At 37.2% G+C, this 26,865-nt stretch overlaps 2 protein-coding genes across 2 annotated transcripts in view; both read right to left on the reverse strand.

Moving 5' to 3' along the window:
- The window catches only part of SLC25A47 (solute carrier family 25 member 47), a 209,402-nt gene that overhangs the window by 85,837 nt on the left and 96,700 nt on the right, over positions 1–26,865 (reverse strand). The window lies entirely within an intron of this gene.
- WDR25 (WD repeat domain 25) overlaps positions 21,854–26,865 on the reverse strand; it is a 59,948-nt gene continuing 54,936 nt past the window's right edge. The window contains exons 4-6 of the mRNA XM_085317440.1: positions 24,927–25,097; positions 23,140–23,280; positions 21,854–22,750 (exon numbers count right to left, since the gene is read on the reverse strand). Coding sequence (XP_085173566.1) covers positions 22,529–22,750; positions 23,140–23,280; positions 24,927–25,097 — 534 coding nt within the window. The 3' untranslated portion in view covers positions 21,854–22,528. The remainder of the gene's footprint in view (positions 22,751–23,139; positions 23,281–24,926; positions 25,098–26,865) is intronic.

Genomic DNA, 26,865 nt, shown 5'->3' on the forward strand with positions numbered 1-26,865 from the left:
ACCCTTTAAAGTTGTATCCATTGATGACACATCCTGTATTTGACATACTGACTCTTACAGGCTCATGAATGGAAAAAAAAAACTTTAGTTAGTGCAATATGTGGTTATAATCAGTGAGAACATTATGGAAATCTAAAATAGTTCCTTCTGATACAGCTAAAAGGATGACCTAATATTCATTACATCCTCAAAAAATATTTATTTTCTGATGACTTTCTGAAAACAATCGTCCGGTAAGCTACTACGAGCCAGCATGTCGGAAGTGCTCAATTCCCACACAAGCATCTTAAACCACGAGGCCAGAGATTCAACGCGGTTGGCAGCAACAGTTCCCACTGCTCTTTGTATTCTTCACGGATGGTACAAAAATCTGATTAATGTGTGTAAGTACTTGCTGGGCTGTTTTGAAACAGTTCTTCAGAGCTCTATGGAAGTACTGTGGAGAACCACGGTAGTTAATAATACCACACAAGCAAGCCACAACATAACGCTAAGGTGAGGCTTACTTCAGTGCAAAAGGTGTTACCCACTTCTTGTTTCTATGCTGCCATGCTTCCTTGCGGTCAGTACCAGGTTATGCCACAGATAATTCCATTGAAGTTCATAAAAATAAAAAATAAATAAAATAAAATAAAATAAAATAAAATAAAATAAAAACATAGTATGAAGTTCCCCAGGGCCAACTGTTTCTATGGCAGAATCTAACCTGCAATAAACAAACTTGGAGATCCAGAAAAGCCATTACCTCCCCTTGAAACAACTAGGATAAAAAGCAGATAGTGGGGAAAAAAAAATCTTACTGTTGACTCATGGAGGTATATAAAATTTAGACAATCTCTAAGATAAAACATTCATTTTTTTTTTCAAAAATACTAGTATTTGGCATTCAAGAGGTAAAAATTACCTTTTACCTTACCTAAGAAAATATGTAAGCTACAGAAGAATAAATCCTGATATTTACTGAAACAGAGAACAGTATCAGATTAGATTTTTTATAATATCATTCATTATTTGACACTAAACTGATATTTTGATAATTATACAAAATAAAATTTCTGCAAGGTATTAGATATCTGATTATTTAATATCCTGTTCTATTAAATTCTTTCATTACACTGCAAAGTCTATTTCTATGCTTTGCCTAGCTCATTTTCCCCACACTAGGTGCACTGATATGTAGACTGAAAATGGCCTTTTCAATCAATCAGTACTGTTTTTTCATGGCAAATAGGCTATAATGTTGTAACTTATTTTTCTGTAGCAAGTTCTGTTACAAAACAATATGTAACCCTGTAACAAATTTCTGCTGAATTGATCAAAAAAGCTAGAAAAATTACTCAATTTTAATGTGTTGTATATTTTAAATTTCTCTTTAATCTGAATAGCTGATGGTAATTTTGCCTATTTTCAGTGAACATTAGAAAAAAGTTTTAATAGTTCACCCAAAATTTCACTCAAGTTAACCAATTTAACCATTGCTGATTTTATTTTTTCCAAATCAAAAAGAACTTGGAAAGGTTATAAYGAAGGATTTCCTCATTTTTTGGCAGGTTTTTTTGTGATTTCTTGAGACAACCATACGGAGACCTGGGGTATAAGACAAGAGAAATTTTTTCAGTTTTTTCACAGTAGATACTGTTTTTCTTTGCATTGTTGTTCTTACATTTTTGCATATGTTCAATTTTTACACTGAGACTAAATCAATCAAAAAACTCAGTGACAGAATAGATTTTTGGAATATGCAGTTGGAGATGCTTAAAACCAACTATGCAGTTTTCTTCACTTGGTGTCTCTGGACTAAACTCTCAACTTATTGTGGTGCACGGTGACTTAGGGCTCTGTTGTACCACTAGACAAGGTGTTTGGTCCAAGTACAGATTTAATAGCAACTGAAGTTTTAAAAGTCTGGACATGGCTACAGTTATATAAAATGATAGAAGCTGGAAGAACAAATGAATATTCTCCACCCTATGAGCAAATGGGTGGGAGGCCTGACTGTTACAGTGTTTTTCAGAGTATTTATCTTCTCAAGGACATTAATCATGGAGGGCCATATCTAGAACAATGACCTAAGAACATCTTATTTCCATCTTCCATTTAATGCAAATAAAAATGATGACAAGTCCATCAAACTATGTCCAGAAATACAGAACAATAGTTCTTCGGCCAAAGAACTTACCATTCCTGTGCCTGAGAATTTGTGTTGAAATAGCTTTTCCCAATGACAGAAAAGCCTAATTTTCTCCCAAACATTATAAAATTGCTGATATATCTCCATACAGTTAGGAAACCTCACTGTATTTATTCCAAAGGACATCTGAAGTATTCAAATTCTTATGCAAGGCTTGTAGCGACATAGAGCAGAATTTTTTGTTTTGATTAACTATTTCATTTACCAAAAGAAAGAACAGAAAGGATTATGAAAATAAGTGGCAATTCTTCAATAGTGCAAGGAAGCAGAAGATGAGAAATCTCATTTTAATGAATGAAAACCACAACCAAAATATAAATGGCACAGAACATGGATCAGGGAAAAACAAAAGGAATAGATCACCCTGAGGCACACCAAATTTATATTAAAACAGAATACAAAAAGATACCTATGAAATAGGGTATAACTTGCTAAGAAAAACAATGCTGCCTAAGCATTATGAACTCATGAAGAACGAATGCTTTTTTTTCAGATACAAAAATAGTCTCTCATCCCAAGGTAAGGCTAAAAATCAAAATCTCAGTAATTTCGAATAACAAATATCACTTTCTTTGAAATGCTTCAGAAGTCCAGAAATAGCTTAAGTTTCTAAATTAAAGTCATGACAAAAATAGGTAGTTTTCAGTCAACAGTTCTAACTGTTTCTATCTTCTTCTTCCAAACCAGAAAATTTTTCCAACTAATCCTTTCCCCTTCCAGCACTTCTAATGAAAAAGAATTTCCACTCCAAAATCTATCACAAAACAAGATTATACAGCTACTTARATTAATTTCCCCTTGTTTAATTTTAACATACTAACTGACATCCTTGGACTTGCCTATACAATTATTCTCCCCCTTTCACATTTACAACCTTGTAAYGCTTTCGGACTATTATGATCTTTCTCCTTAAATATCACTTGGAAGAATTACGCAGATTTGACCCTCTCAGTCATTCTTTGGCAGAGACTCCCTTCAGGCCTCTAATTGTTTCTAATTCTTTTCAGTGAATGTCCTACTCCCTTTCTACCACTGAACACCAGAATATTTTAGTATGAATGCTGACTTGTCCAAACCCAGCGTACCGAAAGGCAGTGCAATGAAAGGAGGGGACTGTGCAGATCAGAGTGGCTGTGTGTGAAGGTTCCCAAACACTGAAATCCTGAATAACGATAGGTATAGCTATTCAGAGATATCCATAAGCAAAGCCCCTCAGTCAATGAACAAGTATATTCACACAGCCAAATCTGAAGTCTTGCATTTTGATGCAAACAATGCCAGGCCGTATTTATAGGATGGAAGCTGGTCTCCTCAAAATCGGTGCATTTGAAAAGAAAGCAACTATACACTAGCCACAGCATTGCATAGGGGTAAGCTCCAGAAGCGTGACTTGGAAACAGTGAGCAGGAACAGAGGGATGAGTACAGGCCATAAGGAACACCCACGGTATTGAACTCTACTTGCAGTACAAGTGTAGACAGGAAGGTGGTGCCAAACCAAGCCCCAGCCACTTGCTACTGCCAGGAAAAAATAATAATAATAATAAATAACTAAMTAAATAAATAAAATTCTAAAGGTCTCAGGAATCTATCAGAGAATAACATAACAGAAGTCAATGGTTGAAGGCCAATGCCTGATTTCCCGTGTACAATTTTCAGCCACTGGAACAAAATACTTAGAGAAATGATTTGAAAATTCTCCATCTTTTAACATCTCTATCAGTATAGAACGACAGAGTAGATAATATTCAAAGGTCAGACTAGATCATCTAATGATTCTGTCTGATTTTAGACACTATGCCCCTTAGCTGATATCCTACAACCAGCAATTAAACAATTCAATCCACTTTTATCMCTTACTTTTTCAAATACTTCGCTTTTGTGTTTGTGGTAATTTTGTCACCACTTTACAGCAAGATACTGGCTGATCGCAAAGAGYTTTGGGTTCCCTCACAATGGATTTGAGCCCTGCACGTTTATTCTTCCTCCTTCCTGCAGTTTGTGTTCTCCTTTTCCACTTCCTGGCAATCTCGATGACTGATTTTCAGCTATGCTGCTGTCAAGTCCTGTGCTAGTTCAGTCAGTCCTTCTGCACAGAGTTTCAGCTGCAGGTTTGCCAGACTCCAATATCCCCTCTCAAAATTATTAGATCTGAGGTGCCTCAGTATTTCTGCTTGCAATTTTCTAAGCCTGTATTTCCCATACACCACTCATTTCCAGCCTTTAAGATCTACGTCACCTTTTAGGAGAGGGCTGAGGCAGTTTTGAAAAGTACCTTGGGTCCAACATCAGTCCTCAGTGTAAGCGACAGTTTCTAATGACCATGAGCCAGACATGCTGACCTGTGCATGTTCTGCCTTGGTATTTTCCTGTCTACACGGTCTCATATTGACAACAGTATCAGAAGGTTTTCATCCTTTTTAAATTTTTTTCCTCTATGTCTTTGTCAATGGTTCATTGTAAAAAAAAAAAAAAAAAAGTTTAGCAATTCATTCTCTAACAGCCTGTCACTCTTTCCAACCTCTTTTTTTCCCCTCTGATATTTCCCCATGACTGCATTAGTAAAGCTGTATTCGTAATAGCTATCTGTCTGTGTTTAGCTGAAGCTTAAAAGAATAACTTGAACCCTGGTGCAAMGGAAGGCATTGCTGCTAGTGGATAGGATACTCTTCCAAGTGAGGTTCAGTCTTGCCCTTTTCAGTTGCTGGTTTTAGATCTTTTCTTCTTGGCAGGGGCGGGTGGGGGGCGCTTTTTCTCCCCCTGTAAAAACTTCTATTGCAATTCTCCACTTTCTGTGCAAGATCTTTAACCTTCTGATCCCAGGGATCTCTCTCTTACAAAGCTGTATTTATCACTTCTCAGTCTATYTTAATTCCCTCAGAAGTGCTTCCTAAACGAAGTAATAAATGCTTGTGTAGAAACTTGACCTCAGAATGATTTGAGTGTGTACTTAAATACTGTGCTGAGTAAAGTCCTAAATGATGCAATAAGAAAAGATRTACCATTATCTACAGATCCACTGTGATAGGAGAATTTGCTTAAGTGTGAACCATATATTTTAATCCCCTACCAGCAGTTATGTGTATGTGTTCTATCTCAATTTTCATTCCAAACCATAGTGCTRATGTTAACCTTTAACTGCAAAAGCTATTATCTATGTTATAAATTTCTTGCCCATAATCTCTTAATTGCCTCAAAATAATTATTTCCCCAAAAGTAAAGCAATTTTAACAAATAGATCTGCAATTTAAGTTTTAAAGTGAAAATGGATTTATTAAATTATTCTCTTATAAAGTCTTACTTCATAAAGCAACTTGTCTTATAAAAGACAAATTCTTACAAAGCAAAATCCCCATAAGCTTCTGATCCAAACAAAACGCTTCTGATTGGTAGGATAGGGCAAACAAGAATTCCACCCTTCCTAGGAATCACAAGGCAAAGAGGATTCTAATGACACCAGCTTGATATATCTAGCAGAGCTTCTCTTGCTGTCTTTCATTTTTCCCAGGTTTAGAAGCTGATAAAAGCAAAAATCACAAAGTCATAGTCCATGCAAATGCTGGGTACTCAGACTGCCTAGTCAATTAATCATTAGCTGCTTTGTTAGATTTTATTTTGTCCCTGTGAAATCACCACCATTCACTTTGGAGAAGTAAGAGACGTGAATTAACATGCCTTTATTGCCMTAAAATCAAAGCAGCCATCTCCATCCAGGCACAAGACAAAGCAAGAACAACTCACAACTATTTTCTGTGTTCACAGCCACATTCTTAAGTAATTCAACCCCTTTGGTTTGATGAAGCAAGATGGTCAGGGGTTAATGAATGTCATCCAGCAGAAAGCAGCTCTAAAATATCTTATCTACTTTACACATTAATGTCCCCAAGCACTTGCTAAACTTTACATTGGGTTAATTCTTGCAGGCTATCCAAGTTTTTCATTTAAATCTATTTCCAACTTATGTTAATGCTTATCATGATATTACAATAATTATAATACTTATTAAACATGACCTCACACCTGCTCATTAGGCAGCACCTAATCACTCTAACTTAACAAGCTATCAGATTTTTGTCTTTCTTCCATTTAATATGAAAAGATAATCAACTTTCTAGGCTAAAAGTAGCAGCTTATATCAACAAAACTAAATTCTTCATATATGCTAAACTCAGTATCTAATAGGCTTCAGGCCCACATTTCTATACCAGCAGTTCCACAAAACTTTAATACCAAGTGTTTATTAAGTACTTTATGAGTTGCCTTCTCAATCATCATACCACCCAGGATCCTCTCTGGAAGACTCACTGGTGTGATATCAGCATATACTGCTCATGCAAAGCCTTGCTAATCTGCATTGAYGGAATCTGGAGTCTTACTACAGACACAAGAAAAATCAGTTATGCTATGCAGAGGTATAGGCAAGCCTGGAGTAGGAAGATAAAGGACTGAACACTGAGAAAATGAAGATGGAATATAATTTGTAGGCTGCACAGAGCATAGACACTTTGTGACAATAGAGGTGGTCTTAGGGGAAGTCTTTTGGTACTGCGTAAACCACCTTGCCACAGGTACGTATATTTTAATGCCTAACACAACAGTCTCTAGGCCAAACATGTTAGGACCATACTTGCCTGTAACAACCCTAGCTGAATCTTTGACGTTGAATCAGATTATGATAATTCTTAAAGACAAGTCTGAATGCTTGAGGTGTCCTGATCGTGACTTAGCTGGCATTGCAGTGCTCAGCACCTGGACAAGAACACATCAATAAAACTCATTAAGGAAACATAGCACTAACTTGAATACCAACACCAGTATAGGCAATCTTCATCAAGATAAAACTCGTCCTTCCTTCACTGGCTTCCATTACTTTATTCAGGTAGGGAGCTGCCTTCCACTGAGGGAAGGTTTTGTTTGGATCAGATCCTTCCCTTTAAAAGCACTATTTAAGATACAGGATGAAAAATAATTTTGTCCACTAGGTTTCTGCAGCACCCATGCTGCAAAAACATGCACTCAGCTTTGGGCCAGATGGAGGCTCCTTGTGGTTGCCTAGGATCTACATCCTAAACCTTTTGAAGTGACAAGGTCCCTCCCACCCCAGCTCCTCCTCTGATGAGGCAAGAACCCTCCCGAGGGACAGTTATTGCAGCCATAGTAGGGTGACTGTCTTTCTCTGCAAGGACCAAAACTGCAATTGATACAAGAGACTATCACTGAAGAGTATCCCTGATGGGAATTAAATACCTTCTCAGCAGCACTCTCAATGCAGATATATATACATTAATATTCTAATTGAGACTCTTCAGAAAAACTCTAATTTTTAAAATTAACTCTAATGAATTCATATATAAATTTATCCACTCATCTGAATTTTTTTTCCTTTGTGATTTATGCATCGGAGCAGACACACAAGTTACAGAGCTGTGGCAATATTTAATATACCTAGCTGAGCAATGACAGCTCTATGATTTAGAAGAAGAGAAGCAGCAGCAAGTCCCAGATTAATTAACTTTGTAATGTCAGTGCCAGTCAGTATCCGTTTCCATTCCAGTTCTTCACATGTGGCATCATAAAAGAAATCACAAGRAATAAAAAATGTTTTTATCACATAGTGGTTATGGATTTCAGTGGGCTCCCAGTTAAGCCCTCAGTTAGCCTTACTCCTACAGCAGAAAGCCTCTGAGTCTGGGCTAAACTGTGCAGTAAGGCATGAGGAGGAAGCCCTACACCTAGCCCTACCCARAGCACATAACCTCTCACCTGGAGGAAGTTATTGCACCACTGACCAAACAAGACAGGGGACAACATTAGCAGCACTTCTACCYGTGAATTTAACAAATTCTATTCTGGTGGGATTATTTTTTGCAGAGAGATAAATTCAGGGAATATAATTCCCCTGACTGTAATTTGACAACTTATTTCAATGATCCTTCAGTGACTCWCAGTCCTTATCCTCCACACGATGGGCAAATGCTCTTATTTCCAAAGCCCAGGGTTACACTAAGATGAGATGCCTAATCCCAGCAAGAAAGTGAGGATATGGGCCTAAATTTCTTGTGTTTAGGATATAACTCAAGAAATATAAATAAAGAATGAGCACTTGATTTCTCAAGTCAAGTCCTAGCACAAGAACTGAAACACACTTTTCTGATCCCTACTCACCTATACTTTCAGAGATGCAACAGTCTGAAGGTGAGGAAGATGACAACTGAAAGTGGAAGAACACAAAAATGAATTCACACATCAAAATCTTTAAAATGACAAACCATTTCTAAGATATTAGTGCTCATGCATAATACAACAGATAAACTGATTTTCCATATTTTGCCCAGAGAATATATATAACCGAACTGAAAACTTGCGGCTTGCTGTTTTGAACCAGCATGAATTTTTCTGACAAGTTGCAGGGTAGATAACAGAACGGAGGCAGAGTTAAGATGATGGTTGTGTCAGCACAACACAGCTGTGATAAAACATTCTAGTCACAACATTTACTGTGTTCCCCTGATCTCTAGAACACATCATGGAAAAGTCCCAGGAAAAAGCTTTTAGCAACCCAAATCCTTTTCATTAGTTTTCATTTTGGATTTTCCCTCCCCCTGTAAAGTGAAAAAATCATGTTATGCAACCTGCAGTAATATGCTTTTTGCTAGAGCTGTCAAGTCCTGGCTATGATGACCTGACTTCTGCTTTCACCAACTTCTGTGGTGAAAACAAATTCCTAGACTAAATCACTTTAACAGAAGAGCATGTGTTACTCGGGAAGACATGGTTTAATTGAAAAAATGTCTATAAACAGCTCATTACTTAGATCTCAGAGCCCAGAAAGCCAAGGTGTGGAAATACAACAAATGTAGTTAAATCACACCTTGCAGAGGCCCTGAATAAGTGTTTTATTTAAAATAGGTTTAGACTGCCTTTTACTTTTCTTTCATTCCTAATTGATGAGGAAGATGAAATGCACTTTTTGGCACTCTAGATGGCACAAATTTAACTTGATTTCTTGTTTGAGCTCCTTTTGGCTCCACTTGTCTCTCCCTTCTAAGGGTATTCTATTTTGAGGTTTAAATTCCTGTTTTGTTTAGAGAGAGAGTGTTGTTCCCACCCAAGCAGCCTAACATGCAACTCATGAAAATACATGAACAATTCTCAAGCCCTGTCACAAAGTTAATTTGCCCAAAATTTGCACTTTATTTTTATGAAAAGTTAGGATTTTTTTTTTTTTACAGTGTAAGCTTATGAAGGATGGTTTGTCTCTTATTACTTGATTATACAGTACTTGACATAATAGTCTCTTGATTGTAATTGCACAGGCTATGTATATTGCATTACCTGTCTAGCTTTACCGAATATGTTTTTTTTTTATCCTCACATTTTTTCCCTTTTGGATATGAAATCTGCAATTTCCTATTCATAGGCCAGTCCCTGGGCTAACAGTACCTCGGCACAGAACCGCGCATACCTCTCAGACTGGACCAAGTACAGACTGCCCCCTTTAAGGTGCTTGCTCAAGAGTGAGTATGGTGGACTGCAGCATTCCTAGGCCAAGTATACTGCTTAAGTCTGAAAGCAGCACTTAATTAGCCATAAGGCATGCTTACCTCACAGTCTCATCTCAATTAACTTAAGTTCGTTAGGCATCCATGTGGCTGCCTACATTTCATTCTAGTTCCCCTAAGACACTCTCCTCACCGCAACAGAACTTGCTCCAACACCAYGTGATCCTGACATGCAGTCCTTCCAGCCCTCTAGGTTTAGCAAAAGATGAAAACCGGAGTTCCTCAGAGCCAGGAGATTTGGCAGTGACTTTTGATAGCCCTTAAGTATTTGCAGAAAGCACACTACTGGTGAGCCATTTCTTTCTCTTCCTAGTCATCTCTCCTTACAAAGCCCTCTTATACTGAARCAATACATTAGTGCAGCAAGCATCTCAACAGACAGTATCCAGACCTAGGTTCCACCTCAGGTCTCTGTCGGCACTGCCATTGCAGGTATCCCATTTCTTAACACACTTCAGCTTATATTTATACTTGTTTGTAAGTAGTATCCAGGAGCAGGTATGCAAAAGGAGATAAATTTTAAAAAGTCACTACAAAAGCCCTTATCACAGACTACCTTGGCACATCTGTACCTTCTTCAGTACCATCCACAGTAACTAAACATCAATACTTTTTGATTGCTCTGACGTTTTTAATGTTTTTCTTCTGCTGAGTAAATTCTGCTTCATACAACTTCTGTTAAAAGAAATAGCTCTTCTTGCAAAAGAGGAAGCCTTCAAAAAAGCAGCACTGCACGGAGAGGTTCATTGGACTGCTACAGCTATTAAAGAGGCAACAAGAAAGCATCTATCATCTGAGATAGACTTTCTAGAGATGCACAATTTGTTGCACACTCACTTTCTTCAGCAGGTGACTAACATGCAGGAGTCATAAGGAAGCTTCATAAATGTAATATAATACTACTGACTGAGAGCAACAAGTAACACTTCTCTTTTCAGTAGCTCTTTCAGAGGCTGCTGACAGTTGGCCAGATTTTCACCCCATTTACACCAGTACAAATCTGAGGTAATTCCTTTAAGGCCAGCTCAGCTGCTATGGATTCATATTGGTACTGTGGCATGTAGCCCATTAGTTGCATTCCACACAGCAACATTTGCTCGTTATATCTGCTATAGGGGTACCATAGGCTGTCCAGGCAGATTTTTGACACGCATAATGCAAGCAATGGCACAGCTGTGACTATTGCAGGCTTTATTCTATGGAAAAAAGGGGGGGAGAGGGCTGGGGGGGAAAAAAGAGAAGAAAAAGGCGTGTTTACATGTCTTGTGATATATAAACCTGGTCTAGTCAGACAACCAAAGTGAGACACAACTAAAGAGAACATGAGAAAAAGCAGTAGAATCCGAGACATCCCAGACCCTCAAAATCTAGGCTGCTGTTAGGTTTACAATTATTACTGCTGAGCCTGCTGCTTGCAGCCCAGGCAGTAATAAGTATGGAAATCAGAGGAGACAATCAGTTCTGAGGTCTCCTACAGCCTCATTGGGACACCCTGAGGGTGTCTCTGTGTCCCTCTAYGTTTTAGTTCCACATCTGTGAAATGAACACAGCAGCAGACCCTCAGAAATATTGAAGATGTAAAACCTTATAGCATAATTCCACCGATCTCTACAAAACCGTTCCTAATTAATGGTGGCATTAGAGGCAGGTTTTTCCCTATTTGTGCTGGCTGAATTTTTATTTGCTTCAGCCCTATGACTGTCAGGCAGGCATTACCCACTGAAATCAGATGTTCTCATTTCAACATTCATCAGTATTTTTTCCTGCTTTCTGGGCACTAATGAAAGTTTTTATGCCACAGTTTATTTACAGTAAATTCAAATCACGCCTCTAGCCATCCTAAGGACAACCCACACACCAAATTCTATAAAGGCACTAGGACTCATTTTAAACCTACTAATGATACACAGACTATACTATCTGGCTGTGAACCATCACATTTAATTGCCTTGCACATTTGAATCACATTGGAATTATTCAGGAATTTGGACAAATTAGAATACAAACTATAGATAAACTAGTCATCTTGATCCTTGTCAGCATAACCCCACCAGCAGCTTACAGCAATCTACTCTCAATTCTATTTAATGAATGAATTTCCATTTGACTGCTGTACTATATTGTTTGCTTATAAAAATAGCAGAAATTTTTGCAGGTGTGTGTTTACCTTTGCCTGTATACCCACATCCTGACTAGGTGCAAGGTATTTTTCATCATGAAGCTTGCAAAATTATAGGTATTATTCCCATACCGAAATTATGACAATTTCCTTRTCATTAAATGTTCCAATTAATAATTCAGATGAGTCTTGGCCTTACAGCAAGAACATTTGCTCTGAAACCTGAGAAACAAATTGGCCATGTTATAAAAGTTAGACAGGTATTTCTTACGCAAAACACAGAAAAGAGTAACAGGAGGACAAGCCACTACCACACAAATAAAAACATAATTYAAAGACAGCATGTGATCAGTACACAAAACTGCACAATAACATTAGCATGAGGAACAATGTCAGGCAGTGTGATCCCTTGAAAGGTAAAGAACTCACCTAAAACTCATCATTCATCTAAAGCATTCTCCTTGCTGAATGTGTTTTCCCTTGTGACTATTTTCATTTGCAGAGTGCTGCTTGAACAGCCCACAGCTGCACCAGGCTGAGATTTGATGTGTTCAGTTTCCTGGAATTTGGACTCTAATGATCTTTTCTGTTCATAAAAAAGTTGCAAGACAACCCATTAGCTCTACTTCCTTTATTTATTTATTGCACTAAAGTTTTCAAAACACTTCCTGAAAACACTACTAAATACTAGACTGTTTCTGTTTCGCAACAGTTCTGCAAAAGACAGCTTTACTACAGGCTTGGATGGGCTAAAGACCARTCTCTCAGGAGGAGTTGTACCTCACCATGTGCATACACTTTGGTTCCCTGCAGACTGCATAACCAGGGTGGATTGCCCCTCAAGTGGTATTTGCACATAAGCATGTGCTGGATGTTTAGCTCAGAGCCTGCACACCCTTTGAAACCATGAGCTACCAAATCCTCCAAAATTCTGTATCAGTAATTTCAAAAGTGCAGCCTGAGAAGTCCTACATAAATCTGGCAAAAAGACTTTTAATTATGAACATCTTCAACTAGCCAGTAGAAGTCATGACCCTGTAGCAGTCACAAGGTCACTTCAACCATATGATTTGGGTAAATGCTAAGCACTCAAAGCTGTCAGCCCTTTAAAAGCCAAGAATCCCCACCACTACATATTTCAGACTCCTCTGGTTCCCTCTACCTTTCCTAGGGCTCTACATGACAGTGAGAAGCCACGTGAGATCTGCATGTCTGTTCCAAAGACAACACATTGCTCACACTGAGCTGGGTCTGTTTTCAAGAGGAAACCATCCTGACAGGCCTCAAGCCATAGAGCTCAAGGGACCTGGAAAGAAATCCAGCAGCTGAGGCTGTCTTAGGAAGATATGGAGAAGTGACACACGCATATTATATTTTTTTCACACTAATGTTTGCTCATAAAGAACCACTTCACAGGAGCAAAATTTCAGAAACTCTAGTCTGTAACAAAYATGATGAAAAGAACACAAGTTTAACTTTACAGTGTATGATAGGAAGAAACCAGAAGAGTCCTAGGTGCAACCAAAAGGTCAAAGAGGTGCTAAAGAAAAAYAAGCTTTATCATCTCGCTTGGTTGCACATTTTAACACTCAAAATAATTTCTAAACAAATGTCCGTTCTGAAGCCTGCAGCTTCTGGAAAACAAGGAACTGCACTAGTAGCCTGAACAAGCAGAAAATGTTTGATGCTTTCTTTTTTCATAAATCATCCCATGCTTTGGTTCATGAAAAATGACATTCAAAATAGAGAGATTAACAATATCCCTGTTGTGTTAATACATACATAACCTCCGAGAGACAGCCATATTTTAGCATGTTCACTACAGGCCAGATAAAACAGACATCTGAAAATCCTGTCACCAGGTTTGTTTGATTTTGCTCAGGATAGGAAAGGTACTTTACAGATATTTGTCCTGAGGAGGTATTAAGGATAGACAAGCAGAGAAACATTAGAAACAAAAACATAACAGCAAATCACGAGGAAATTTAAAACAGTTCTTGAGACATGTGGCAGAAGTTACATTTAAAAATGAAAAGATACTTGTGCAGGAACTCAGAGTAGTTGAACTTGCACAGTGATGTTGTGCAGAAACCCTTATTGGAAATTCTATTGAGTCATTTATGACCAACAGCAGCTTCAGCACAGATTGGATGGGGCCCTGCATGATTGCAAAAATAAATCATCCAGATAATGTAGTAACACTTCAAATGTACTTAATCGTCGTGAATTTTTCTCACTGGGATTTAGAACAGCACTTGCTCAAAAGGGAATGATTGCACAATTTGAAATGTAAGCATTCAGAGATCAAATTAATGTTTAATTATGAATGCTAAAAATAAGAACTGAGCTATTAATTTCAGAAGCAAATGATGAGCCCTTGTGTTATGAAGAAAAAATAACATCCCTCTAGAAAATATCTCGAAAATATTTTAAGAGTCTATTGATATTTTTGTTTTAATTTACTCAAATTATTGCCAAATTTTTACTCTTAAAAGTTCTCTTTTGAAACTATCTTTATTGCCTCATACAGTTATTGCATTCCATGAAGATCCCACGATCATGAATAATTAATCCCTTGCTCATGGAAATTTAATAAACTGGATGAATTTGTTGGAAAGGTATGCTGAAAAAGGCTTCCTAACTTGAATAAAAATGCTATCATCAGATGAAAGTTGGAGTGTCTTATGGCAAATATATATATATATATATATACACACACACACACACACACACACACACACACACGCACACAGACATACACAGACACAGCTCTAGTCTTAAGCGAGTTTGTTGCTAGAGAAATTTCTGCTGGGCCATTGAAAGACCCTTTCAGCAGAAGTTCTGGAATAAGCAAGATCACTCTTTCCCAGTAGTTAAATTTTCAGATCATAAAATGTATCTCACATCTCCCAAAGGCCTCCCTTGACAGACACCTCAAATGTATTGCAAAGGTGAACACCCTGGCCTTTTTAGGGCTGCAGTCCCTGTAGGAATGCTTCAGCATCCTTTGAAACATATGGGGAAGCAGAGAGTAGAGAAAATGGGAGGGAAAGGAAGCAGTCTTATTTCTCCCCCTTATTTGTTCCTGCAACCACATTATGTGAGYAGAAAAGCAGTCTTCTCAGTGCCAAGGCCCAGATCTAGTAAACAGCCACACCAGAACAAGAAACTAGGAGTTTCTACTTGGTGGATGAAGTGGTAGTAATGTCAATTCAAAGGCCACTTTGCATATCAAGTATTTGTATAATCATATCTTAATTTCAACACAGGATTTTCATGAGTATTAAATCCTCTTAAGATTTGTTCAAATGTAAGCATTTAAACCAAGGATTATGTTTTGTCCAGGTCCTGATTACATTTTTATTTTGCAAGAAAGGATACATCTTCAGTAATTAGTGGGTTTTAGTTTATTTGTACCAAAGAGAACATGCATCTTAACATACRTAGTTGTAAAAGTCAGAGGGGATATTGCTGAATCCTTCAGAAAAACATAATTCCCAGTTCCAAACTTCTCTTTTCTCTGAAGGGCACTCAAAACACAATAGAGAGCAAAAATTCCTAAAGGTATGTAATTAATATGGCAGCTTAGCTAGTATGTTCAAATCCAAGGAAAATATTTGATACATCATTAATAAAAAGACTACTAAGAAGTGCACTACTTAAGAAGAAATCAGAGATCCAAATGTAAATCATGAGGAGCTTGAATCCCAAAAGCATTATCTTGCAATTCACCTGCAGYTGCAAGGAGCAACAACTAGACTGCTAAGAACCCTGGAGTTAACTAATTGAGAACTACACTATTCTGCAGGGTTGTCCTGCAAGCTCCACAGCAACTTGATGGAAAATTTGCTTTGTATTTTACAGACAGGTGTAGTCCAAACCAAACAAAAGCTACCTGTCCTGGCTGGCATGCCAACATGGCCTGAGCAAGMAACTCATATGCTCAGAGGCAGATTTATTAGCTAGAGGCCATCGCCCAACAACTGCAGCTACACAGGTCTYAGCAAGCTTACAGCATGAGCACAGCAAGGACCTGAAAAGGCCCATAGAGCTACTCCTAGTTGTAGTAGTAGTTTGAGACTTTGACAAGAATAGAAACACACAGTGGACCTATTCAAGTAGCTCCTTCTTCCACCCAGCCTGCTACAGGAGGCAATGCTCAGCTGAAACACCGTCTTCTAGCTTCACTGACTTCAATTTAGCACAGCCAGGCATCCACTGCAGTCTGTTAAAGGTTCCTGAACAGCCTTTTTTTGGCCTCTTTGGCCAAAGGTGCAATACATTCTTCACTAACAGACACCATGAAATCTAAATGTTTTCCAACAACTAGATGCTCTCACTTGTTTTATTCATGTCTCAAATTTACCCTCACTTTCAAGACCTGGTCCATTCCTTTCTCTGACACAGTCGATGCATAATTTTTATGAATAGTATAAAGCTCTTCATATTTCCTTCCCATGTTCTGTGATTACTTACATCCGTTCTTCTTTGCTCTCTTCTCCTGTTTCTGGTCTAATCTTCTATGCTCTTTGTCACCCGACATTGCCACTTACCCATCAAGCACATTCTCCCCTTTTYCTCTAACCTCATAGATCATGCCCTGTGTGTACCATTACCCTTCACTTCAGCTCTAGGAGCACATCTCTGAAGAAAATCATGCACACTGTCAATTTAAGTGCCACACAAAAGCCTTTCAGAACTGAGTCTTAGATTACAAATTGTGAGGGTCTGGTATTAATCATTCCTACATGTATTATGCCAGATAAAAAGAAAAAAAGAGGAATTTCTAAATATTTCCAGATCTGTTCATACCATACATCCCATGGAGAGCACTCAGAGACTCAAATATTACCTCTTCGCATTAGGATGCAATTCGCCTGAGTGCTTACCAACAGCCATTTAGTTTCTGAACCATTATAAAGAAAAGAAGCCAAAATGAATAGAGCTCGAGACAAACAGGTCAGTAAACTGAACAGAGATGTTGTTTCCTTTCACACTTGTAGAGGAACCCCACACCTTCCTCTGACTCCATTATTAAAATAACCTAGGAAAAATATGTATCAAAAAAAAAAAACAAAACCCAAAGAATTCCCATACAATTCTCACGACTTCTCTACTAGATCAGAGAATGAAAAAGACATCTGAGAAAATAAAAGTTCTGTAGAAGTTGAATCTACAGTTCACAGAATGCATGATACACATTAATGGCACAACTATCTTTTTCATTTTTTCAGCTCAAAAAAACAAAAGTGAGGGAAGGGAAGGAATAAAAACAACTAATGTTTGTTTTATAAGCTATCACGATATTCTTTACCTGATATTCAGCTTAAATCGTTCTTTATGGACCTTAAGGCAGAAAGGTTCTGGGATTTACCTATAACATGTAACAGGAAGGTAACAGAGGAGGTGGCCAAGCAGCACAAGATGAAAGATAGCACAGTTTAGAGTTAAAAATAAACCTAATGATATTGTGAAGTAATTCTTTGTTGCTTGCTTACAAGAGAATGGTAACAGCCTKAATGCAAGAAAATTGCTATCCTAAGGTGAACAGGTCTGTACCAGAGACAGTACACTTACCCATAAATCACACAAATTACTTTTCTAAGGATATACTTCAAAAATCTTGTTAGTACAAAGTTCTCTCAGAATTAGAAACATTACCTGGGTTTTGTGGTGCTGCTGAGGAAAACTGGAGAAAAATGAATTCAACCTGAAGCTTACTGGACTGTAATTTCAGGCACCTTCAACTGGTGAACTTCAACCTTGTCCAAAGAGCTCCTGCAACAATTTTTAGATTAAGAGGCACTTATCCAAAGAGGGGAAAGTGTTAGTATAATGACATTTGGATGAAGCTTTATCATTTCTATGCACTACCTAGACATTTTCTGGTAGATTTCTAAATAAGGTTATGCAGACAGATACCCATGRATGGAGGCAGGGAGGTGAATAAACCTAGTGCCTTTGAAATTTCCACCTTAGAGCAACAAAAGGAGCCATATTTACACCTACCAACTCATTCCCTCTTACAGACTAGATTGTGCTGCCTGAACTCAGAGTAGGGCCTCTCACATGCCAGAATTAATCAGATTCTGTGCAAAGATCATTTTGTTTTACTGTGAAGTTTTACTACCACTGGAGATAAAGTACTTTCCATTATTTTTTCCCCCTCTTCATAAATTAATTCCCTGATTTCCACCCTTTGAAGTGTGAAAATATCAGAGATATGACCAGTCTGAAAAGAGTGGTGAGTCATAAAGAGATACGTAAGAAATTTTTCAAAGAAAGAGGAATGTGCCAAAGACTCTGAAAATACTGAGGCTATGTCTACGTTAGCAAGTAGTATGGCTCAGCAAGAGTAATTTGTAGAGTTTGTCTCATTTATTTCTGAGAATCCAGCACCTCAACTATATGCCTTTGGCAGTAGGGGATACTTTGAAGTAACTCCTGTCTAATTCCATCATTTGGCACACATTAAATATGCTTTTGGAGCTCATCTTCTGGTTCAGTTTGATTTGAAAGAAATGTTTGTGCACTCTGTGAAACAAAGCACTGTAAGTGACAACAATTGGGAGATTTTTTCAAAAAGTGCATTTCTGGCAAACTAATAGATGCAACTTGCAGGAGACCCTATAACAGAAAGGACTTACWAGACAGTGAAGCAGTAATCAAAGGTAGAAAGAGAAGCAGACAGAAAAGAAGCTAAAAAAGAGGAGAGAATATCTAAAAGTAAGATGCCTCATTAAAGCTGAAAAGCAGAAGACAAGAATGGAGTGCAACTGTTCTGGGATTTCTAGCTACCTTTCTAAGGACAGCTGGAATGAAAGTCTGAAAAGGCAGAAGTCAGAGCACGGCAAAATGAGAAGAAATGTATTGAAGAGGAGGTGCATACAGTGTAAGCGTAGAAGCTCCTACATATCTAAATGTAGAAGACAAGGTGCTCAAAGGAAAACAGAAAAACTGGGAATGAAGCAGTGAGGACACAAGAAGTGGCTAGGAGGGGCTGGGATTAAGAGAACAAGCTGAAGGTTAACTAGCAAAATTAGAGCAAATATTTTCACTTGAAAGCAATGCAAACTCTGTCTTAAAAGTAGAATAAAGAAAAATGTGAAATCCTATGATTTTTTGATTTTCTGATTTTACTCTGTTCTGCCACAATCTTATAGATTTAAATTTGCCTTTTCCCTATGGAAAGACTCATTCCACTGTGTKGCCATAACCTATTTTCCTGATCAGGCCTATAGTTGAGTGATTTAGATACTAACAGTATTTCAGCTGAGCGAACACAGCGATTCTAGTAACTGCCTGTTAATTAGCAGGTTTTTGAGATAAGGGCATAGCCGAGTAATTTGCATCCTCTGACACCACAAATTAATAATGCTCCAGTAGCAAATAACAATGTGGTAGAGATTGGCATTATTACTTTTTGGTACAGTGCAAAATAGGTTAACAMAAATCTGTCTTGTTTATTTACACAGCTTATATCATTTCAAAATGGTGAAGATCTAATATACAATGCCTTTTGCCTCTAATACACAATGCCTTGTAGGGCTCTATAAAAAGCTACAACTGCTCTCAAAAGCAAGATTCAAACATTTCTAGATTACCCATTCCATAAATAAAACTAATTAACCAATAATTCATTACATTCTAAAAGATTCCTTCTGACCATAATAATCCTTGTTTGCAGCCCAAATAGTATTTTGTAATTGCAGAATGATGGAGCAATGTGGATATTTTTGGATTATAGTTCGTTACATAAGATTGTGAGGAAGAATTTGTCTTTGAATCATAATGGCAACTTAATTGACACTACTATGCTAAAATATTTTCATTGATTAAATTTCAGCCTGTATTTTAATCAGTTTTATATTAGCAAGATTTTAACAAGATAATGTGAATATTATTTCATTGCATTATAAAACTTTGGCTGGATCTCATAAGTAAAGCTCCACTCATCTTGAAAATCTGACACAAGTGTAATTCAAATTTTAAAATTCCTTTAAGATTATACAGTATCAAGTTTCTTTTACTGTTCTCTACTACCTCTATTAATCAAATTTAAACTTTTTTTCTGTAAGTTGTCTAAAATTTATACTTGCAAGATAATTCCAGGAAGCTTAAATGCCAGACACCAGAATCTGCATGAGGCCTTTGCCTCAGGACATGCATCAAGCTAAGAACATAGGTAGAATTACAAGGTTACTTTTCTGTATATTATGGGAAATGATTCCCAAAGACTGTTCTCTTGGAACTTTCATGCTACCCAGAGACTTTCTCAGCTTCAGCACTCTCTAGCAGCTTCGTCCAGATACACAGCACTCCTCARGTAGGCTGGGGCCTGATTCAATAAGACATTTCTAGCATAGGTTCACATTTATTTCAGAGGTCTTTCAGCACTGTATTTGATGATGTAACAGCCCATGACAATCTCCTGAAGAGATAAAAGGATATATTACTGTACTGCCCATCCTTCCTATAGACACAACCAATTATGAGAAGTTTTAAAGCAGCAATAGCATCTTTTGAACTAAAATAGCTGGCCAGAAAGAGATACAGAGACTATCTTAGAAAATGCCATACAGTTGTTGCTTGGCCTACCAAAATATAGGCACTTACTCCGTCATTTTCAGCTGAACTCCTCCTGACATTTATAGAGATGGTTCAGAAAAAATCCCATAGAACCTAGTCTCACAGCTTGAAGCAGGAGTAACTCATCAAATCACTGAACTAGTCATCTTTTAAAGAATACTGTTAGCTTATATGCTAGAAAGAAAATCAAGACAGAAGTGCAAAATCCAGGCTACTATGGAACAGTTAACTGGAAAAAAAAAAAAAAAAAAAAAAAAAAAAAAAAAAAAAAAAAAAAAAAAGGAGAGAGAGAGAGAGAGAACAGTTTGGAGGGGGGGGAAAAAAATCAAACAAAAAAAAGAACAAAACACCTTTTGCCAACTCTTTGCATTAAGCAGCATGGTTCACTAAAATTCTGTGCCCTTTGTTAAAATCCATCATAGCTGCTGATAAGAAGATTAAGACTATGTACATTTTTAAGCCACAATATTTGGATCCAGATTTCAAACAATCTACAAGTTCAAGGGAAATTGAAACCAAAGTCTTAGTATAGGCTTATATACAAGCTAAAAGGAACACAAACTACAAACAAATGGATTAAATTTTTCTCATTACTTAATTCAAATATGCCATTTGCAAGAGTCTTCCAAAAAACTCTCTGAAAAAGTCATTTTAACCAAGTATACGCAAAATGGTCAAGAGCTTTCGTATTTGTGYAGGAACAAGTCAGAAGAATAAAAGTTACACATGAAACATTACTACTACACATGCTTTACGTATTCTATGACGGAAAATCTACTCAGAATGAACTTCTCTATTAAAATACGTTTATAGGCCTATCTGACCAAACATAAGCCAAGCTAACAGCACTCACTGCAAGATAACATGCTATATTTATACAGAATTAAGGCTGAGAATACATATTGCCCACATAATACATGTGTGTCCATGTACATGTAGACACACACAAAATACATTATAATGATTTCCAGACTCAAGTAATACAAAGTCAAGGAATAAAAAGTTAAAAATACATTTACAAGCAATCTATACATACGCAAATGCAGTTATGCCTAAAGAATTTTCTATTTGCTGCAAAATGGTCGAGCTCCCATCTGAATGTCAACRAGCATCCTCTGCACAGAATAACCTGATGACAATTTTCAGCTTATAAAAGACAATATATTAAGTTAATGAATGAAAAAGTATGGGGAAATGAGTTAGTCTCCCCACACTCCTTATAGGGTTCTGTTTGCAATAAATTATACAAAGTATCATATTGATTTTTCTCCTAAGGATTCTTTCCCTGAGATCCTTAAGTACTAACTTGTCAARAACAATAAGAGTAAAACAGATTCAGACACTATGTAAAAAAATGTTTTATTTTTAGTAAAAATGTTTACAGTTTGTTTTATTTATACACAGTCAAAAAAAATCAAATTTAAGACCCTTAAATTTAGATATGAGATTTTGAGAACACTAGTATATTGACTTCCAGAATTAACTCGAAATTATCTTGAAAGTCTTGCCTTAGAATTCTTTTACACTAAAGATGTAAAAGACAAAGATGATTCTTCTACATTTTACAATAAGCTGAGTTGACCAAAAGGCTACCTATTTTCAAAAGAGGCAGTCTCACCTGCTTTCCTGTGTGGAAAGGAAGCTGTTTTCCCTTGCACTGCACTGATGATTGTCTAACCCTTCAGTGACCAGGGAGAGAGCTAAACTAATGAAAAACTAGTTTAACCAAGCTGTAGTGAAAAACTACATAAAAAGATTAATAGTTTTCTTCAAGTTTAGCTACTCAAACCACTCTAGGGCTAGATGAGCACAAGAATGTTGACATAAAAAAGGCAGAAACTTGTGGCCCATGCCGGGAAGAGAGTAAGACCACTTCTACTCCCAAGATCAGCTTAATTTCTATTATCAAAGCATATATGTAGAGGTCACACACACACACAAAAAGACAACAGTATCTTTTACTCAACAAAAATTCACATTGCATACCTTGACTTATCCATTCTGAAACAYCAGACCCTATCATTTGATAGGCTCATAAAAGCCATCCTGAAAAGTTAACTATGGCTTGTTATTGCCAGATCTTGATTTCTCCAGCCCAGTCACATGTTGCAAGGAGCGATGGTAAGACGGGGTGAAATGTTGCACTCACACAGGCTTCCCTATGCGCAGACAAAGTGCGAATAATCCTAGCAGTATGATAGTTGTAGAAAAAGACTTTGCCATCTGAACTTCCTGTCATCAAAAGTGTTCCATCTGGAGAAAATTCACAGCCCACTGCAAATCCTTCCACCTATAAAAATCAATAATAGTGTAAAGTCCTGATACTGATTAGGTAAGTTCGTTGTGATCTACTGAAAATGAATATGGTAGAAATAAAATTAACTCTAAATAAACATGCACTAAYGATTTTTCAGGTGTGCATTAAGTCATAGCTATAACACATAATTAACCAAGCCATTATTATTATTATTATCAACAATTCACAAAGTCTTCTAATAACTATTTTACTCAGTGTATATGAYTCAAAACTCATTAAAATACAGGAAAGTGAAGCAAGCCAATTAATAGCTATCATTCATTTATACTCCAACACTATCAGCAGATACTAAAAAGCACTGATACTTTGCTATCTGTCTTACTTCTAAAATTCAGTACCAAGTTTTCAGTGAAGAAAGATACCTTATGTCCTTCATATCTTTTCTTTTTGTTGATTCGGTAAGGTCGTTGGGAAGAAAACAATGCCATGTAGTTTCCATTTGTCTGAGCAACAAACACAGACTCTTTGGGGTGCAGAGTCAGACTTGGGCAAGTGTAACGCTCCTGAAAACAATTTAAAGGATAGCTTTGTTGTAGGAAATGAAACATTTGTTCAAAAGAAGCAAGTTATTTTTTGACATATTTGAAAGACCATAAAATACAAAGTTGCCTATAGTATCTGTTGTGTCTATACTATCTGCTACATAATAGAGAAGAAACCTGGCTTATTACACTCCACTGAAAGTCTCACACCAAGRCAAGTACTCAATCAAATATTTATCCTGATTTCCTATTTTTCCTGACAAAAATCCTGTCTCCCTCTAAACGGTGAATGCAGAACTGCTRTAGGAAGGCAACTCCCACCTTATGGCACCCAAACACTCTCTTCCTGCCTCAGAAAAACCTTGGGGGGAAAAAAGTCTGAATATGAAAGTGGCCCTTCTTGTCCCAGCTTTTCCTCTGTATTCATGCTGTCCCTTCTATACYACACACAGTTCAAGTCCTTTGAAATCCTTGCAAAAATGTGGCCAGCCACGTTGACAGGAATATAAATCACCCCATTTTGACACAGTTTTCCTCTTTTCCCTATTCTTCCAAACAAGCAGTTAAATATGTCTGCTAAAGTCAGAAGTCACTTATGATAGTGACTTGTCATTCAGACTGCTGTTGGCTCTAAATTCAGAAATGTCTGCAAAAGTTAACAAAATTTAGCTTTAGGCTAGTGTTCATGTTTAAGACCAAACTCAGGTTAGTTTCAAAACATGCTAAAAGCATTAGAAATCAACTGCTCTTGCAAGGTTTCAACCAGGTCCAAAGCAGTCGTGAAACAGCCTCTTCTAATTTCAGTCCRGCCCGAAGACACTGTGCCAAACTTCTAGAGACACAAATACAAATTAAGTAAACTTTGGCTGTAGGATGGTTCTGCAAGTGAGGGACACTAGGGTGACAGTGAATGCTGGGTACAACGGGCTATATGGTAGAGTGGGAAGAACGTCAGATTTTTTGTCATGTCATTTGAACATGCAGAAATGGGAAGGAAGTTTTAAGTAGTGTCCTGGGCACTGAAATCAAAACATCATTAGGTACTGTGCCTGGGCATACTAGATGGCAGAGCCCTGCATGCTTCCAAGGGGAAGCTGGGTCTAGCAGTAAGGAATTAGAAAGCACAATGTAATGTACAGGGAGTTAGAATCATCTATGAACTTCTTTAGATATCGCTTTTGAAGCTGTCARCCTTTCTTGATGATTCAGGCCTTTAAACATCTTGCCTGCATAGATTACTGAGAAAAATACAGCACCTGCCTTTGAGAAAAGTAAGTGCTGCCTCTAGTTTAGACTTACTACATATCAATATGCATATATCAGGTTACTGTTACTCTGCAAATGTTAAATTCATATAATTTCTCAATCCTCACTCCAGCTGATGAGAAATGCATCATTTTGCTATCCTAGGAAAACTGTGGAGACAGAAACATGGTACTAGAGCAACAACTGTAATACACCACTGGCAAACTAGAATGACACTGCAGTGGACTTGCCTAAGTCTAGGTCTTTTTCAAAGAATAAGTAAACATTGCTAAAAACTCAACTTCTGTTATGAGCATTTTATAAATCTCAGTGACCTAGAGTAACAAACGCTTTTTAACAACACTGACAAGCACAAAGTACTAAACCATCACCCAAATGATAATAGTTTTAGTTAAACCTACATGAAAAATCTGATTGGAGATTTTCGCAGCACTTTGGAAGTCCCATGCAATAATGGTACGATCAGCTGAGTCTCGGCTTACTGCATCTGTGCTTGTAAGAAATTCTCTTCCTTCAGGGAGAAACAATATATCCAGTGTCTGTTGTACTGCAGCTTTGTATACTCTTATCACCTGGTAGACATGAAAGTTTGTTATTTTTGCACAGATAAAAAGGGCGTAAAAATCTGTTCTCAATATTCATGGTTATCTCTAATAAAGTATATATTATTTTAAAATAATGTGATGACAGAAGTAGCTTATTTTTAAATGTTGAAATGTAAGTGTATTAACGAAGAAGTTTCTTAATGTATGTAAAGGGTCCATGCACAGAGAAATTAAATGATATATACAAGAAAGCATCAGTTTGCTATTTACGTATTCCACACTAGAATAACAGTGAATTTAGGCTTTAGTCAAACACAAGAGCAATTGCTTTTATTTACCCTCTTAGAAGGCAACAATCACACATGGCCAAAGCTGTAGGACATTAACATTTCCTGTACAGAGGGAGAGAGTCATTAAATAGGATTAAGAGAAGCCTGTTGACAGAGAGGAATTGCATTTGAATAATCTCTAAAGAGGTGTGTTTTATAAAAGAAAATAGGAGTTCCCAAACCTAGATTCTCTTTCATGACTTACGCCGAAGTGAGTTGAATAAATGATGACATGAATCTGGCTACAGGATTCTGAATATTCTAACACCCTGCGAGTTGGACCTTAAAGTGAGAGTCTAAGCTACTCTAAGTAATATACGAATAATTTCAATTTCCTTTCTTTCCACTTTTGTTTAGGAAATTCTGCAACTGTGTTGCTTATTTTGAATTTTGCAAATCAATATCTTTTCGTTTGAGACAGAGAGAAAGAAAGAAGAGCACCTTCACAGCAAGTGGCCACATTCAGACAATCCACCTCTCTGCACATGATAATCCTTAAAACTAGAATACTGGAATTCTCTTCATTAATCTAAATTAATAGATAGACATGCCCAAGACAGCTAAAAGATGTTAGCTTGCACTTCTGCCCAGAAGTTGGTCTTGTAACCTAACTAGAAATGACAACAAAGCACAGAGGTTTCCTGAAGTATTTTACTGAAGTTATTTTCAACTTTGAGACATTTCAGTGCCTGCCTTACAACCATAACATTGCTCATGACTATTGAGTTCACAGGACCACCACTTCTCTAGATACGGTCAGCATACAGTTTTTCATAAGAATAGRTTCCAGGCTTTGCAATGAAATATTTTGGATTCTACCTTCCAACCTCTGCTTTATACTTTAATCAACAGAAGAAAAATTATTTAAAATATCAACTATAACATGAGAATTTCCTAATTCTTGCCTCAAACTCAAATCTATGACTGTTTGGAAGTGTTCAGAACTAGTTAGTCCTGCTTTGGAGTARAGAGATATAGTAGACGATCTCCTGAGGTCCCTTCAAGCCCTATTTCACGTGATCTCAGTGCAGCAATGGCTGCAACTGCCTTTCACAGGCTCTGTGACAACGTGTGGTTTAAAAATATGAATGTTTGTATTCAGCAAAGAATCTTGGTCATGCAAGCGCTCTGCACACACTGTAACGAGACCGACAGGACATAAACCTGCCGAACGAGAACCTGGCACGCACTTCAGCACCTGCCTGCATTTTTAAGGTGAATATACAAATGCCTTACTGCTCTACTCAGTCATTTTCATCCCAGTAATCCRCACAACATACAAAGCAATTAAACTTTGTAAAGCCAAAAGTGGTATTTGCATATTTATAGCCCCTACTTTGTCTATGGAGAAATCACTGTGTGTGTCTCTCTTCAGAGTTAAAAGAAAAGAAAAAGCCCACAGTTCATTAGTAAAGTGGAATATTAAGCTATTTTGTAGAGTAAAAATAAATATACCCTATTTATAA

Source organism: Rhea americana, unplaced genomic scaffold, assembly GCF_003343005.1.
Source record: "Rhea americana isolate MKP2758 unplaced genomic scaffold, rheAme1 scaffold_5, whole genome shotgun sequence".
NCBI lineage: Eukaryota > Metazoa > Chordata > Aves > Rheiformes > Rheidae > Rhea > Rhea americana.